The sequence below is a fragment of the Onychomys torridus genome, chromosome 14 (genome assembly GCF_903995425.1).
Source record: "Onychomys torridus chromosome 14, mOncTor1.1, whole genome shotgun sequence".
In the NCBI taxonomy this organism is placed as follows: domain Eukaryota; kingdom Metazoa; phylum Chordata; class Mammalia; order Rodentia; family Cricetidae; genus Onychomys; species Onychomys torridus.
In genome coordinates this window covers 70,503,251-70,516,483 of record NC_050456.1, presented here as the reverse complement: position 1 = coordinate 70,516,483, position 13,233 = coordinate 70,503,251, and the positions used below count along the sequence as shown (strand labels likewise).

The 13,233-nt window shown below is 51.2% G+C and overlaps 1 protein-coding gene across 1 annotated transcript in view; it reads left to right on the top strand.

The window, feature by feature from the left end:
- Asb2 (ankyrin repeat and SOCS box containing 2) overlaps positions 1 to 13,233 on the top strand; it is a 37,923-nt gene that overhangs the window by 22,843 nt on the left and 1,847 nt on the right. Inside the window, exons 6-9 of the mRNA XM_036206121.1 lie at positions 1,201 to 1,446; positions 4,175 to 4,346; positions 10,288 to 10,849; positions 11,758 to 11,911. Of these exons, the coding sequence (XP_036062014.1) occupies positions 1,201 to 1,446; positions 4,175 to 4,346; positions 10,288 to 10,849; positions 11,758 to 11,911 (1,134 nt within the window). The remainder of the gene's footprint in view (positions 1 to 1,200; positions 1,447 to 4,174; positions 4,347 to 10,287; positions 10,850 to 11,757; positions 11,912 to 13,233) is intronic.

The following is a 13,233-nucleotide window of genomic DNA, read 5'->3' as shown; positions in this document are numbered from 1 at the left end:
GGGGGTGCCTCTTGGAGGGATACCTGAGCTGAACCCCAACAGGAAGGGATTTACCAACTGGCCAAGTTTCTGGAACAGCATGGGCAAAAGCCAGAAGGTCAGAGAGGGAGTGCACAACTCGGCTATGTTTATGTAAGCAAAAAAGCCTCCTGACTGGCTCAGGACTAGCTCAAAGCTATGTACTGGCTGCCCTAGCCAGGCCCAGTGTCTGTGGATAGATAATCCATCATAATAGCTGGCACCTATTGAGTGCTTGGGTGCTGGGTGAGGCACTTTCCTTAAGCCCTTTATCTATCTCCACACCCAGTAAGTGTTGGTGGTGCCTCCACTTTATATATAAGGACCAAAGGCAAATAAATGTCCCGTGGTTTGGCATTCAGAACACATAATATGCTGTAGGCACTGAGGACCAGAGAGCAGGGACCTAACCAGACATGGAAGTGTCTTCTCTGGGGCCCTTAGCTGTTATCTGGGACCTCAGCTGTCCCAAAGAGAGCTGTAGGAAGCATGTGAAGTACCAGCCAATAGCTTGGAATTGGTCCTATCATGTACCAAAGCCCCAGGCTCCCATGTCCTGTATGTGGCCTCCTGTGGTCCCTCTCCCAAGACTCCTCCAGGAAGGCTATGCTATGCAGTTCACAGTGAGAGCACCAGGGCTTATGAGGTGGAACACCAAAGGTAACTGCTCCCCCTGTGTGCTGTCCCCTCCCCAGGGAGACTTCTAGAACTGTTAATTGGCTCATACACCTTGGTGACTCCAATGCCCTCTGTTACTCCCAGGTGAGAACGATGGGCTAGAACCAAGGGCACATTCAGAGTCTTTTGACAGAGGAAGCTGAAGGAGAGATTTGAGGAGGATGAGAAAGATGGGTTATACTCAGAAGATAAAGTTAACCTGAGTTAAATGAGAATTTGTGTTGTCAAGATTCTTTCAGTCCTAGTGTCTGATGTAACATTGAAAAGGACACTTAATTATGGACACTCTAGAACACTCTAGAGGACAGAGTCTCCAGACATGACTCTCTGGACTTGAATCTCAGTTCTGACATTTACACTCTGTGGGACCCTGCGAAAGTCACTTACCCTCTCTGTTTCACCCTCCTCATTTATGGAGGTAGGTATTAACACTGTATTCCTCAAGGGTAGCACCTGACAGATCTTTCAGGGCCACACTGACTGTCTGTCTTCTACCTGGTCCAGCCTGTGAACGCAAGAATGCAGAGGCAGTGAGGATATTGGTACGCTACAATGCAGACACCAACCACCGCTGTAATCGGGGCTGGACCGCACTACACGAGTCTGTCTCCCGCAATGACCTGGAAGTCATGGAGATCCTGGTGAGCGGCGGGGCCAAGGTGGAGGCCAAGAATGTCTACAGCATCACCCCCCTGTTTGTGGCAGCCCAGAGTGGTCAGCTGGAGGCCCTGAGGTTCCTGGCTAAGCATGGTGAGTGGTCACAGGGACCTGGCAAGGACTTCAGAGGTCTGCTGGGAAGGAAAGCTGTATTGGGATCATCTTGTAGGCATCCTCTGATCCAGGGCCTTGCGGGGCTGTGTTGAGGATTCTGAGGCTGTGTTTAGGTTCAGTAGAGCTGCTGTGAGCTGCTGCTGGTGTGCTTGCAGTCATACACAAGCATTGTACCACCTCTGGTCCAGAACAACATCCTCCTTTCACAAAAAGAGGAATCTGAAGCCTGGAAAGAGGAAGTGACTTATCTACAGAATTAGCTGTAGAATTATCTAGATTCCTGGACTCTTGATGCCCCAACCACTATTCTTTCTGTCATGTCACATTGCTCAGCCAGAAGTCCTCAGAGGGAGATCACATCCTTGTTTTGCAGGTGATTAAAACCAAGGACCAGGATGGGAAAGTGATTTGTTCAAGATCACACAGTAAGTTAGTGATGGATGTGGGATCTGAACCCAGGTCTCTGTCCTAATTTCCCATGAAAAACTTCACTGGAGAAACTAAAACAATACTGTGTGCACTATGATGTTCCAGTAGCAAAGCCTTCAAGACCATGGCTAAAAAAGCTTTGCATTTTGACCACTCCCCCAAGCTCCCTTATGATTTCGTTTCCCTTTCAATGGAAGGAAGGTCCCTTTTTGAACACTGGAGAGCTTGAGGCTATGCAGACCTGGGAGCTGTGCTGCAAGAAATTGGTGAGGGCCTTCTGTGTGTCAGACCCCCTGCTAAGCATGGACCTTCAAAGGGTAGAGTGTGAGCTGAGCATCGTCCTAGCTCCACTACATACATGAGGAGATTGGGGTTCAGAGAGGCTATGTGAGTGCTCACTATGAGAGCCTGGATTCCGACTTGAGTCTGCACATAGTCTGCACTGCACCACAGCATCTCAGCCTAGAAGAACGACCCAGGGCCTTCGTTGAGACAAGAGGTCACATCCATAGTGTGTGTCAGGAGAGGCTCTTAGCCAGGGATAAATCTGCAATGAACACTCTGAGAACACAGAGGCCAAGGTGGAGTCCTGGAGCCCGGGCCAGCGGGCCCTGCTGAGGGCAAGAGCACAGTGGGTGAGGGGACTCCTCTCTCCAGGCAGCTGTCTTGTCCCCTGCCGACACTGAGGCAGGGAATGCTCCCTTCGTGGGGTGCTAAAGCTGATTCCTACACAAATATTTTCCTGTTTGAGCAGGCTGCTTTGCTGGAAAGCCTAGGCCTGCCAGGGAGCCTGACCCCAAGGCCCAGAGGCTTGTTGAAGGTCCCCCTGGACTCTTCCCTCTGAGGGAAGGGCAGGGCCAGTCTCTGTTCAGACAGCTGGCATTGTCTGAGCACTGTGGTTGTGTTATCTTATTTACATCTTGTAGTAATCATGAAAGGGTGGGACCATGATTCCTGGTCAACGAACTGGTAAACTGAGGCTTCTAAAAGCTACCTAAGGCCCCAGAGCTTGGGAGTCATGAAATAAAACTTGAATGGTCCCAATGGGCCATCAAGGCTTGTGCCCTTCTCTCAAGGCCAGTCTGAATCCCACTGCTGTTGAATTGAAGTTATCAGAAAAGCTGAGGCAAGCAGATGGCTCTGTGAGAGGAGCTGTGGTTGATACAAGCCTTTGATCTCAGCCTTCATGAACCACATCAGCTCATCTGCTTCTGCAGCATGAAGCCTACTTCCCTTTGCAGAGAAATCCATGTGCACGCTGGTTCTCTTTCTCACCCCATGAGATGCAGAAGATGTACAAGACTGAGATGAAGGTGGGCTGCCACCAGGCTCTAGTCTTCTTCCTACCAGAATGGCTCAGTGATTCCTTGCTTTTTAAAATTTATTTTTACTGTCTTTTAAAGTGTGTGTGTGTGTGTGTGTGTGTATGAGTGTAAGTACCTACAGAGAGTAGAAGAGGGTACTGCTTCCACTGGAGCTGGAGTTACAGGTAGTTGCGGCTACTGTTTGGGTGATAGGAACTGAACCCAGTGTCCCTTCTAAGAGAAGTACATGATCTTTACCACTGAGCCATCTTTCCAGTTCCTCAGTGATGCTGAAGAGGAGAAAGGAAGCCATTTTTCTCTTGTTTCTGATGAGGAACAAAACAAATCCAGGGCTGGAGATGTGGCTCCATTGGTAGAGTGCTTGCCTAGCATGCACAAAGCCCATGGTCAATCCCCAGCACTGCATACACTAGTGTGGAGGCACATGCCTGTAATCCCAGCATTCTAGAGTTAGAGGCAGGAGGATCAAGAGTTCAAGATTACCCTAGTTCAAGATTGTCCTTGGCTTCATATGGAGTTCAAGGCCAGCCTAGGCTACATGAGATGATGCCTCAGACCAATCCACTGGCCAACTATCCATCAAATCCAAATTCAGCTAGCAACGCCAGTGGAGTTTTCCTTTGGGAGCTTTGTGCTTAGCTGGAGCTGAGGCCACAACCTGGGGCCCCACACAGTGAAGGCTGAAAGCCTGGTTTTTATGCTTTGACTATGGGGTTCAGATTTGGCTTCACATCTATGAATGGATTATTCTGGGTCCTCTCAGGTCCTGTGTCCTGGTCTATGATGAAAAGCTTACCCTAAGGTAAGATGTGATCTCCTAGGGTTCCTTGTGGATTTAGAGAGTGTAGGCATGGCACAGAATATAGCGGTTAGCTCAGAGGTGCTCGCCACACAGTGGCCCTGAATTATGGCAGCAACACTGGTCACTCATAACTATGCTTCTCCTTCTCCAGGAGCAGACATCAACACACAGGCCAGTGACAGTGCATCAGCCCTTTATGAGGCTTGCAAGAATGAACATGAAGATGTAGTGGAGTTTCTTCTCTCACAGGGCGCTGATGCCAACAAAGCCAACAAAGATGGCCTGCTTCCGCTGCATGTTGCTTCCAAGAAGGGCAACTACAGGTCAGTCTGGGCATGGGTATCACCATGCCCAGCACAGCTCTCTAGGGATGCCCAATGAAGGCATGGTGGGGCAGGGCACCAGCTTGAGTCTGTCCCCGAGGACAGGAAGGTCAGAGGCTGTCAATGGAAGGATGCAATGACCACATGTGACAACCACCATACTAACAAGAGCACACACTTGAGTGTGTGGTCCTGCCACTGCTTCACATGGCCAACCCATTTAATCCTCTCAAGGGCTTGCTGAGGTGGAGGCCATGATGACCTCTTTTTTCAGATGAGAAGGCTAAGATAAATAGAGGTTGAGTGACTGGTCAAAGGTCACATAGCTTGTAGTTGCAGGAATTCACCTGCTCCAAATGACCCAGCTAATCCTACTTAGGGAGCAGGGAGGAGTCTGAACTCAAGACTGTTTTTTGTTTGTTTGTTTGTTTTGTTTTTGGTTGGAGTGGGAGGATGGGAGGGAGGATGCAGAGATAACCTGCAGCATATCCTAGTAAGCAGCCGAGGATGCCTACAGCATCCCAGGGACCAGTCACTGGGCACTTCCCTACACTTCATGTTCAGGTGGGAGAAGCTCAACTGCTCTAGAAGCAGTCTACATGAGGAAAAATGTGCATACTCATTCTCTCTCTCTCTCTCTCTCTCTCTCTCTCTCTCTCTCTCTCTTTCACACACACACACACACACACACACACACACACACACAGAGAGAGAGAGAGAGAGAGAGAGAGAGAGAGAGACAGAGACAGAGACACAGAGACAGAGACACAGAGATAGAGACAGAGACAGACAGACAGACATGATGAAAGGGCATCCAGACCTAAGCTCCATGGTGGCCCCAGTAGAAAGGCACTGTTAAGCACTGGAGCAGAATGTGTTAGAGCCAGCCTATGTTAGCCCATGCAAACCCATTGCTGGTATCACCTAGCAACATGTTCATGCACCTCTTTGGTAGCATAAAATTGACCATGGTAAGAGTTTATACACCATGGAGTAAGCTTGTCTCTGGAACCTTCAATACCTGATTCATCTGAGAGATGATTGCTAAGAATTTCCCACCTGCACGTGAGTGGGAAAGGATGCTTAGCAGGTAGGATGCTGGCTGTCCCTGAGGACAGACACTTTGGTCATTTCTAAAGTGTGGCCTCATTGCTGAGCTGGATTCAGGTCTGCCATGATGGTCCCTTTTACAGTACAAGAAACTAACACCCAGGTAGCTAAGAGCTTTGTGCCTCAGTGGGCCAGTCCCCCAGGCCTAGGACTTAAGCCCCAGAGGTCAGAACCTTTCTATTGGTTGGGTGGTTCCCAACTGTGGACCCTGGTAAGTTTCTTTCCATTTTAGATAATTTTCATTACTTTTTAAAGACAGTTTTTAAAATACATCTATTTTCTTAAAATTGTTTTCATATAAAACATTCACCACAGTGGTATAGTGGGAAAATGATTACGGTTATTAGAAAACCCATACCGTGTGTCTGGGAGGCCAAATTTGGAAATGCTCTAACTTCTCAGCTGGCAGAAGAAAGGGAACAGATTATTTGGCATTGTCAGTAAGGCAGGGGTGTGTAGGGGAAGAGGGGCATCCACAGAAAAGGAAGCAAAAGCCCCAGGAGCCTACAATGTGGCTCAGAGCCCCGGGTTTCCCTGTAAGCCATCTGCATGCACAATCAGTTTCCCAAGGGTTACTGCCCAGTGAAGGGTTAAAGTTGGATTCCCAGCAGCCTCTGCCACCTGGCTGGGCCATGGCTCTTTGCTCACACCCTGGGCATGTGGCATTAGAGGCCCTCCCCATGCTGGCCTCCCACAGGCTGAGCAGGGATTTGATGTGACATTCCATAGGCATTCAGCCACCTGCCAAAACACTGCCTAACCAGGGCCTGGAGAGCAGCGCCTGGAGCCTGAGGCCATTTGCCAGATGTGCCTGTTCTTCAGCACATGGGGTGAGGGGTGCTGGGGCACAGTTGAAAGAGAATCCTAGCATCCCCATCCCATAGTCACCGAGGGGCACATTTTCTGTCTTCCATTTCCAGTGGTACAGGGACCTTGTGAATGAAAGACCAGCAGAACGGGTGGGGGGGGACTTCCAAAGACCTGGTGAGCTGGACAAGAATGCAGCCCAGGGCCCTGAAAGCAGGGGTTCCTGACCTTGGCTATGCATCCCTGATCCAGGCCCCACCTTAGATCAGTTTATAGCACTGGACTGGCCTGGGGCGGTGTGCCAGGGTTTCTACATGGTGCCTGACTGAGTTCCAGAAGCTTAGCACCTCTCTTGTGGCCAAAAGAAAACACAGGCTTGTACTTGGAGTTCTTGTCTGACCCACCATTATTAAATAGTCTTCTCTTTACACATGTGTGATATGTGATATGTCAGGGCTGATAGTGTGGTTCAGTGTGTTGGCAGTGGTGGTGGCTAGTTCAAATGTGATAGGGTCAATGCTGACAAGGATCAGGCCACCATGACGTTTTGTTTAAGGTCTCCTCTGGCTTGGTGCGGCAGGGCAGGGCTGCTGTCACTGTGCTCAGAACATTGGCTTCCAACTGCGTTCTAAAGTTCTAACCACCTACTGTGTGCTGATCAGACTAAGATGTGAGGTGTTATCTTAGCCTCCAAAGCAGGCTTGGTGAACAAGATGACGAGGTTGTGCTTTGCAACATGGGTGCAAATCCCACCCTGCTGGGGTATATGAAGAATAAATGAGATGTAAATGCTCAGCTTGTGGGGTCATTTTTGAATTAAAGGGGTGACTGTGAAGAGCACTCTAAAGGAAGCCTAGCACACAGTGATTGCTAGGCTTTGAGGAGGCTGAAGAGTTTGGGGCCTCAGTGAAGGTTGGCTGTAGGTGTCATTGTTGCGATTGTAATTCAGTGTAATCTGATGTAGGTGTGGTTTAGAGAAGTTAGTGGCATGCCTGAGAAGGCCCAGCATGAAGCTGACCATCACCAGGTCCAGCTGGTTCTGAGCCCTGCTTCCTCAATGCCTATGCTGTCCCCCAGCACCCCTCCCCCAATGACAGCTAACTTGAATGCCTTCTCACTGCGCCTGGGCTGGGTTAGGGCAAGATGTCAACATTCAGGTCTGCACTCATGGTGAGACTATCTACATCTACATCTACGTCTACATCTACGCTTGAGTAGTTAGCATCCTCACTGGGACCCCAGCTCTAGGGCAAGGAGAGTGGGGTTTCAATACTGAGGGGGCCTGACCTGAAGTCCCAAGTCAGAGAGGCTGGCCTGTGACACCTTCCCAGCTGCTGCCCTGGGTTTCCCAGAAACAGCCCTGGGCTAGTTCTGTTTGGCTTTCTGGGAGAAGTCAGCAAATCCAACCTATTTCTTGGAGTCACCTGTTTACTTCCTGCCCCTGTCCCTCAAAATGACCTGGTAGAAGAGTCATCTGCATAATGGGTTGTCCACCTGGGCACTCTCTATTGGTTAGAAGTGGGGGACCAAACTAGGCAGGGTGGCTTAATCTTGTCATGTCAGCACTTGGGAGGTAGAGGCAGGAGGATCAGAACTGGAAGGTCATTCATGGCTATTTGAGGCTAGACTGGGCCACAAGAGATAAAAATAATAATAATAATAATTAAAGAGAGGTGGGACACCACAGAAAGTCCTGGCCCTGGGTATCCAGTGCCTCCACTCTGCCCTGACTTGCTGCCTGCCTCTCTTCGGACCACCTGCTTTCCTGCTCCAGTCCCGGGCCTCCATTTCCACCTTCTATAAAATGGCAGCACTGTCCTTTTCTCTTTCAGAGCTGGCCGGCCAGCACAGCACACCAACCCTGGATTCCTCAGTCCTAGAGAAGTAACTAGTGGTATGATGACTCACTGAGTTGCTGACTTGATGTTTCTGGGATTCAGGGCAGATATTGTCAAGTTCCCACATTTCTGCCCCTTTTCCTGGTCTGGGCAGGGAATCATTGGAGACCAGCTGGGGCCTGCGGAGATCCCAGCCCATGGGCCAGCCGCCCAGCCCGCCCCTGTCCCTGTTCTTTCCCGTGCTTGGGCGCGTCACGGCTGTTACCCTGCATTTGTTGGTCATGGCGGTGGTCCAGGGGCCCCAGCCCTGCCTTTGACCAGCACCTCTGAAGAGGAGGTCAAGCCCCCAAAGCCTGCACAAATAGAAATTAGGAGGCAATTAGCTCCCCTGAGTGTGTGAATTTCCTTTTGAGGTTTCAGAGGCAGATCTTAGCCAAACTCAGCATCACTGATGATAATAACACTGCCCTTGGAGAGCCCAGCAGGAGGTCACTGGCATCCCAGTTCCAGGAAGCCAGAGGCAAGGACAGTGCCAGGAGGCAAGAGACATGGGAACTGGTTTGATGGCACCTGCTTTGCCCTCCCCCTTCTCCAACATGGCCACCTCCTTAGAGCCCCACAGGGAGGCTGTGAGGTCACCTGCCAGCAGGGCTTGGATGAATCAGGGATTGAAATCAACAGTGTGAGTGCTTGTTCTAGAAGGTGGCAGGGATCCAGGGGACGAGAGCCAAGATAAGGGGGTCCTGAGGTCAAGAGCTGAAATGAGGGGTCCTGGGGTCGAACCCTAGAGCTATTCTATGACCTCCAGTTTGTCACTGGCTTTCTGGGCCATGTCTGTTAAAAATATAGACACAGCTTGCTTTGGATACCCCACAGAGCTTCAGTGAGGGTAAAATGGGCCAGGCAAGTTAACACACTGTGAAAATTACAAAACCCCATGACCTATCAGCTGTCACTCTGATTGCTACACCAGAAGTAGGAGAGTTGTTAAGAGTGTTGCCTAAAGGATCAGACGATCTGAATTCAAATCTTGGCGTTCTCACTTCCTAGCTGTGTGTTCTTGGGAATTCTGCACCTTCTCTGGGCTTTTTCCTTTGTAAGTTGAAGACTCTTAGGGATACAATCTCAAAGGGCCCCTAGGAGAACTATGAAGATTAATAGGTGGAGCGTTGAGATCAATGCCCGATCCAGCAGTCAGGAGCCAGGGCAGTGGGAGCTCCAGCCTTGGCAGTGGCTGGCCAAGCTCTCCCTGTCAAAAGTGGGCAAAGGGGCTGGAGGAGCTGATGTTACACATTCAGGGGAAAACCTGCATCTTGTAGGAGAGGAGAGAACGAATCACATGGGCACAGTAGACCAATGGGTCTGGGGCAAGAGCGGTTGAGACAATTCTCCCTTTCCAGCCCCAAGCCTCCCCTCCACCATGTCTAGATGTTTCACCAGATGCCGGTGGAGCAACAGAGGGAGGAAAGACAGTTCAACCCCAGAGTGTCCCTCCCAGTAAGTTCCTTAACCATTCAAAGCCTCGGTTGTTCTCATCTGCAGAGTGGGGGCAACAAGACATGACGTGTTCTATAGGCTCTCATAACGGTGAAACTGGATTCTCAGGGGTTCCTTCCCATACAGGGCAGGTTCTGGCACCAGATTTCAGCATCCAACTCTGTGTGTTACTTCCTGCAGAGTAGTGTGGGCTTTCAATGGGTGTGAGGGACTTCCTGCCACTTTCTCCAGATTACTGAGAGCCACTGTCTTTATTATTAGTGGATCAATGTTTTGTCTGCATGTATGTCCATGCACCACGTGTGTGATTGGTGCCGCCCGTGGTCACCAGAAGAGGGAGGGCTTCAGGTCCTCTAGGATTGGAGTTCCAAATGGTAGTGAGCGGTCCTGTGGGTGCTGGGAATCGCACTGGGTCCTCTGGAAGATCATCCAGAGCTCTTAACCTCTGAGCCATCATCTCTCCATCCACAAGCATCCTTTATTTAAGCTGGAGTGAGTCCACGTGAGATGCTTGAAACCCCAACCTATCTGGCTGAGGTTTTTCGGAACTCACCAGCCAGCTCCACCCTTTTCTGGCTATGTGACTAGGGGAAAGAGGTCAGCTGAGCATGGCTGGCCCCTCGGTGCCCTCTGCTGGCCGGGCCATGAACATGCCGTCTCCTGACCCGTGCGTGCCTGGCCGCCCACAGGATTGTGCAGATGTTGCTGCCGGTGACCAGCCGCACGCGCGTGCGCCGCAGCGGCATCAGCCCGTTGCACCTGGCGGCCGAGCGCAACCACGACGCGGTGCTGGAGGCGCTGCTGGCCGCGCGCTTCGACGTGAACGCGCCTCTGGCACCCGAGCGCTCGCGCCTCTATGAGGACCGCCGGAGCTCTGCACTCTACTTCGCCGTGGTCAACAACAACGTGTACGCCACCGAGCTGCTGCTGCTGGCGGGCGCCGACCCCAACCGTGACGTCATCAGCCCCCTGCTCGTGGCTATCCGCCACGGCTGCCTGCGCACCATGCAGCTGCTGTTGGACCACGGCGCCAACATCGACGCCTACATCGCTACGCACCCCACCGCCTTCCCCGCCACCATCATGTTTGCCATGAAGTGTCTGTCGTTGCTCAAGTTCCTCATGGACCTCGGCTGCGATGGCGAGCCCTGCTTCTCCTGCCTGTACGGCAACGGGCCGCACCCTCCTGCCCCGCGACCCGGCCGCTTCCATGACGCGCCCGTGGACGACAAGGCACCCAGCGTGGTGCAGGTGCATGGAGGGAGAGGGCAGACGGGTGTCAGAGAAGGCAGGGCAGGGTGATAACCGGACTTTGGAAGCAGGCTGGGCTAGTGGTTATGAAAGGTGGGGAATGAACCCGTGGCTAGCACCTTCATCAGCAACTCCAAGGCTCACACTGATGCCCAGCTGGCTGGTGTAAAATCGGGGAGGCTCTAGGGTTCAGAACAATCAGGCAGGTGACATAGGCCTGTCTGTAACTCTGAGACAAAAGTAATGCCAGTTTGAGGCTAGCTTCAGCTACAGAGTAACTTAAACGTCATCTTTAACCACTTAGTGAGAGCCTATCTCAAAACAATAATTTTAAGAGGGCCCAGAGAGATGGCTCAGCAGTTAAGAGCATGTAATGCTCTTGCAGAGAACTGGATTTGGGTTCTCAGCACCCACCATTCGTGGCTCACAACCACCTGTAACTCCAGCTCCAAGGGAATCCCCTGTTCCAGCCTGTGGGGGCACTCATGTTCCCATGCATATATTCACACACATATGTTTACAGATAATTAAACATAAAATAACTGTTAAAAAGTAAAATAAAGTATTAAGAGAGGTCCAAGGATTTGATTTGTCACAGAGCACTGAATGATACAGTAGTTCATCATCTGTTCAAACAAAACAAAACAAAGCATTTAAAATATACAAAGTAGTTTATCTTCTTTAAAAAAAAAAAAAAAGAACTCCTTGGAGTGGGTGTCATATGCCCAATTTATAGGCAAGGAGTTTGACACTCAGAGAAGTGAGGGGACCAGCCCAACTCATCCATTTTGCATGTCAGGTGACTGATACCAGTGCTAAGAGAGGCCATGCTACAGGAGGGATTGGTAGAAGGAACCTGCCCTGTCCTCCCTGACATCACCTAAGAGAGTGATGTGCTCCTTTTTCAGTTCTGTGAGTTCCTGTCGGCCCCGGAAGTGAGCCGCTGGGCGGGACCCATCATTGATGTCCTCCTGGACTACGTTGGCAACGTGCAGCTGTGCTCCCGGCTAAAGGAACACATTGACAGCTTTGAGGACTGGGCTGTCATCAAGGAGAAGGCAGGTAGGGCTGTGGCTGCTGGTACCAGCATATCCTCTGTCCCAGAGACTCAGACATCAGACAGTGTGACCCATGCCAGCACAGGCTGTGCCCAGTCCTGCTCTGCAGTGTCCACCCAAGGTGTTGGTGGCTCCTGGGATGATAGATAAAGTCACCCAGCCTCAGAGAGATCATGTACTTGGAGCAAAGTCACATAGCTAGGTAGTGGCAGCCTAGATGCCAGCCCAGGCCTGACAACATGTCAGTCCCTACTTTAGTCTGTTTAAAAAATCCTGGTACCCCAAGGGAGCTACTACCCAGAACCCAGCTCTCACCCAAAGGGCAGCTTCTGACCCCACAGCTTTGTGCAGATCTGCAGCCTACATTCCCACCAGATTTTGAGCACACCAGAGCCAATGCTTTGCGGGTTACATAGAGAAGTCTAAGCCCTGAGCCCTGTGTAGGGACACAGAGTGACTGTGAGGATGGCCCCTCACCCCTGCACAGACAAAGAAGGCAGGCTCATGGCCCTAACCCTTCCAGAACTCAGATGGCGAAGCCTGGTTAGCTTGGGCCCAGGAAACTAGACCCTTGTCATTTGTCTGTCAGGCAGGTCACATAGAGACTGGCCTGTAGAAAGTTATCACCATCCACCAAGGCTGCCCCCAGAAGACCCCAACTCTGATGTACCCAATTCCTCCTTGATCCTACCTACTCCTTGAGGCCTAACTACTATAGGATCTTCCCTGAGCACAGATCTGGATGAACAACTCTCAGCTGACGCCTTTGACAAGTTTGTGGGCAGCAGCAGCAGGGGACAGGTGCCATCTACCCAGCACCCACTCGGCCACTGCTCTATGAGTCCTTGACTGATGCCATCATGATCCCTGGCCACTAGAGGGTGGAGCGGTCCACACCCAGATGTAGGCCCTCTCAGTTCTGTCCTTTCCTTAGAAAGGGGCCATCTCTCACAACTAGACTCTACCCCAGGGGCAGGCAGCTGTTAGTAGGCACGTGTGAACAGATGATACACACTTCTGAGGCCTGCCTTGGTTACTTTAAAGTCGCCTCTCTCTGGCTAGCTCCCCACCCACTTCTGCAAGAGGTGCTCTGGGGTTAACATTATTACTCTGTGGAGAAAGCTGGCTAGCGTGGTCCCCAGGCTCTCTATGACTTGGGCTACTGACTTCCCTCCTCCCCACAGAAAAAGCCCTACCTTCCTAGAGGGAGGCTGAGGCCCTGACATCAGAAGTGGCAGAAACACCAGGTATTTGTCAGATACCCAGGGTGGCTTGTGGGCATGCGATTGGAGGTGCCACTGTCTTTTCACCTCCTTCTCACCATCT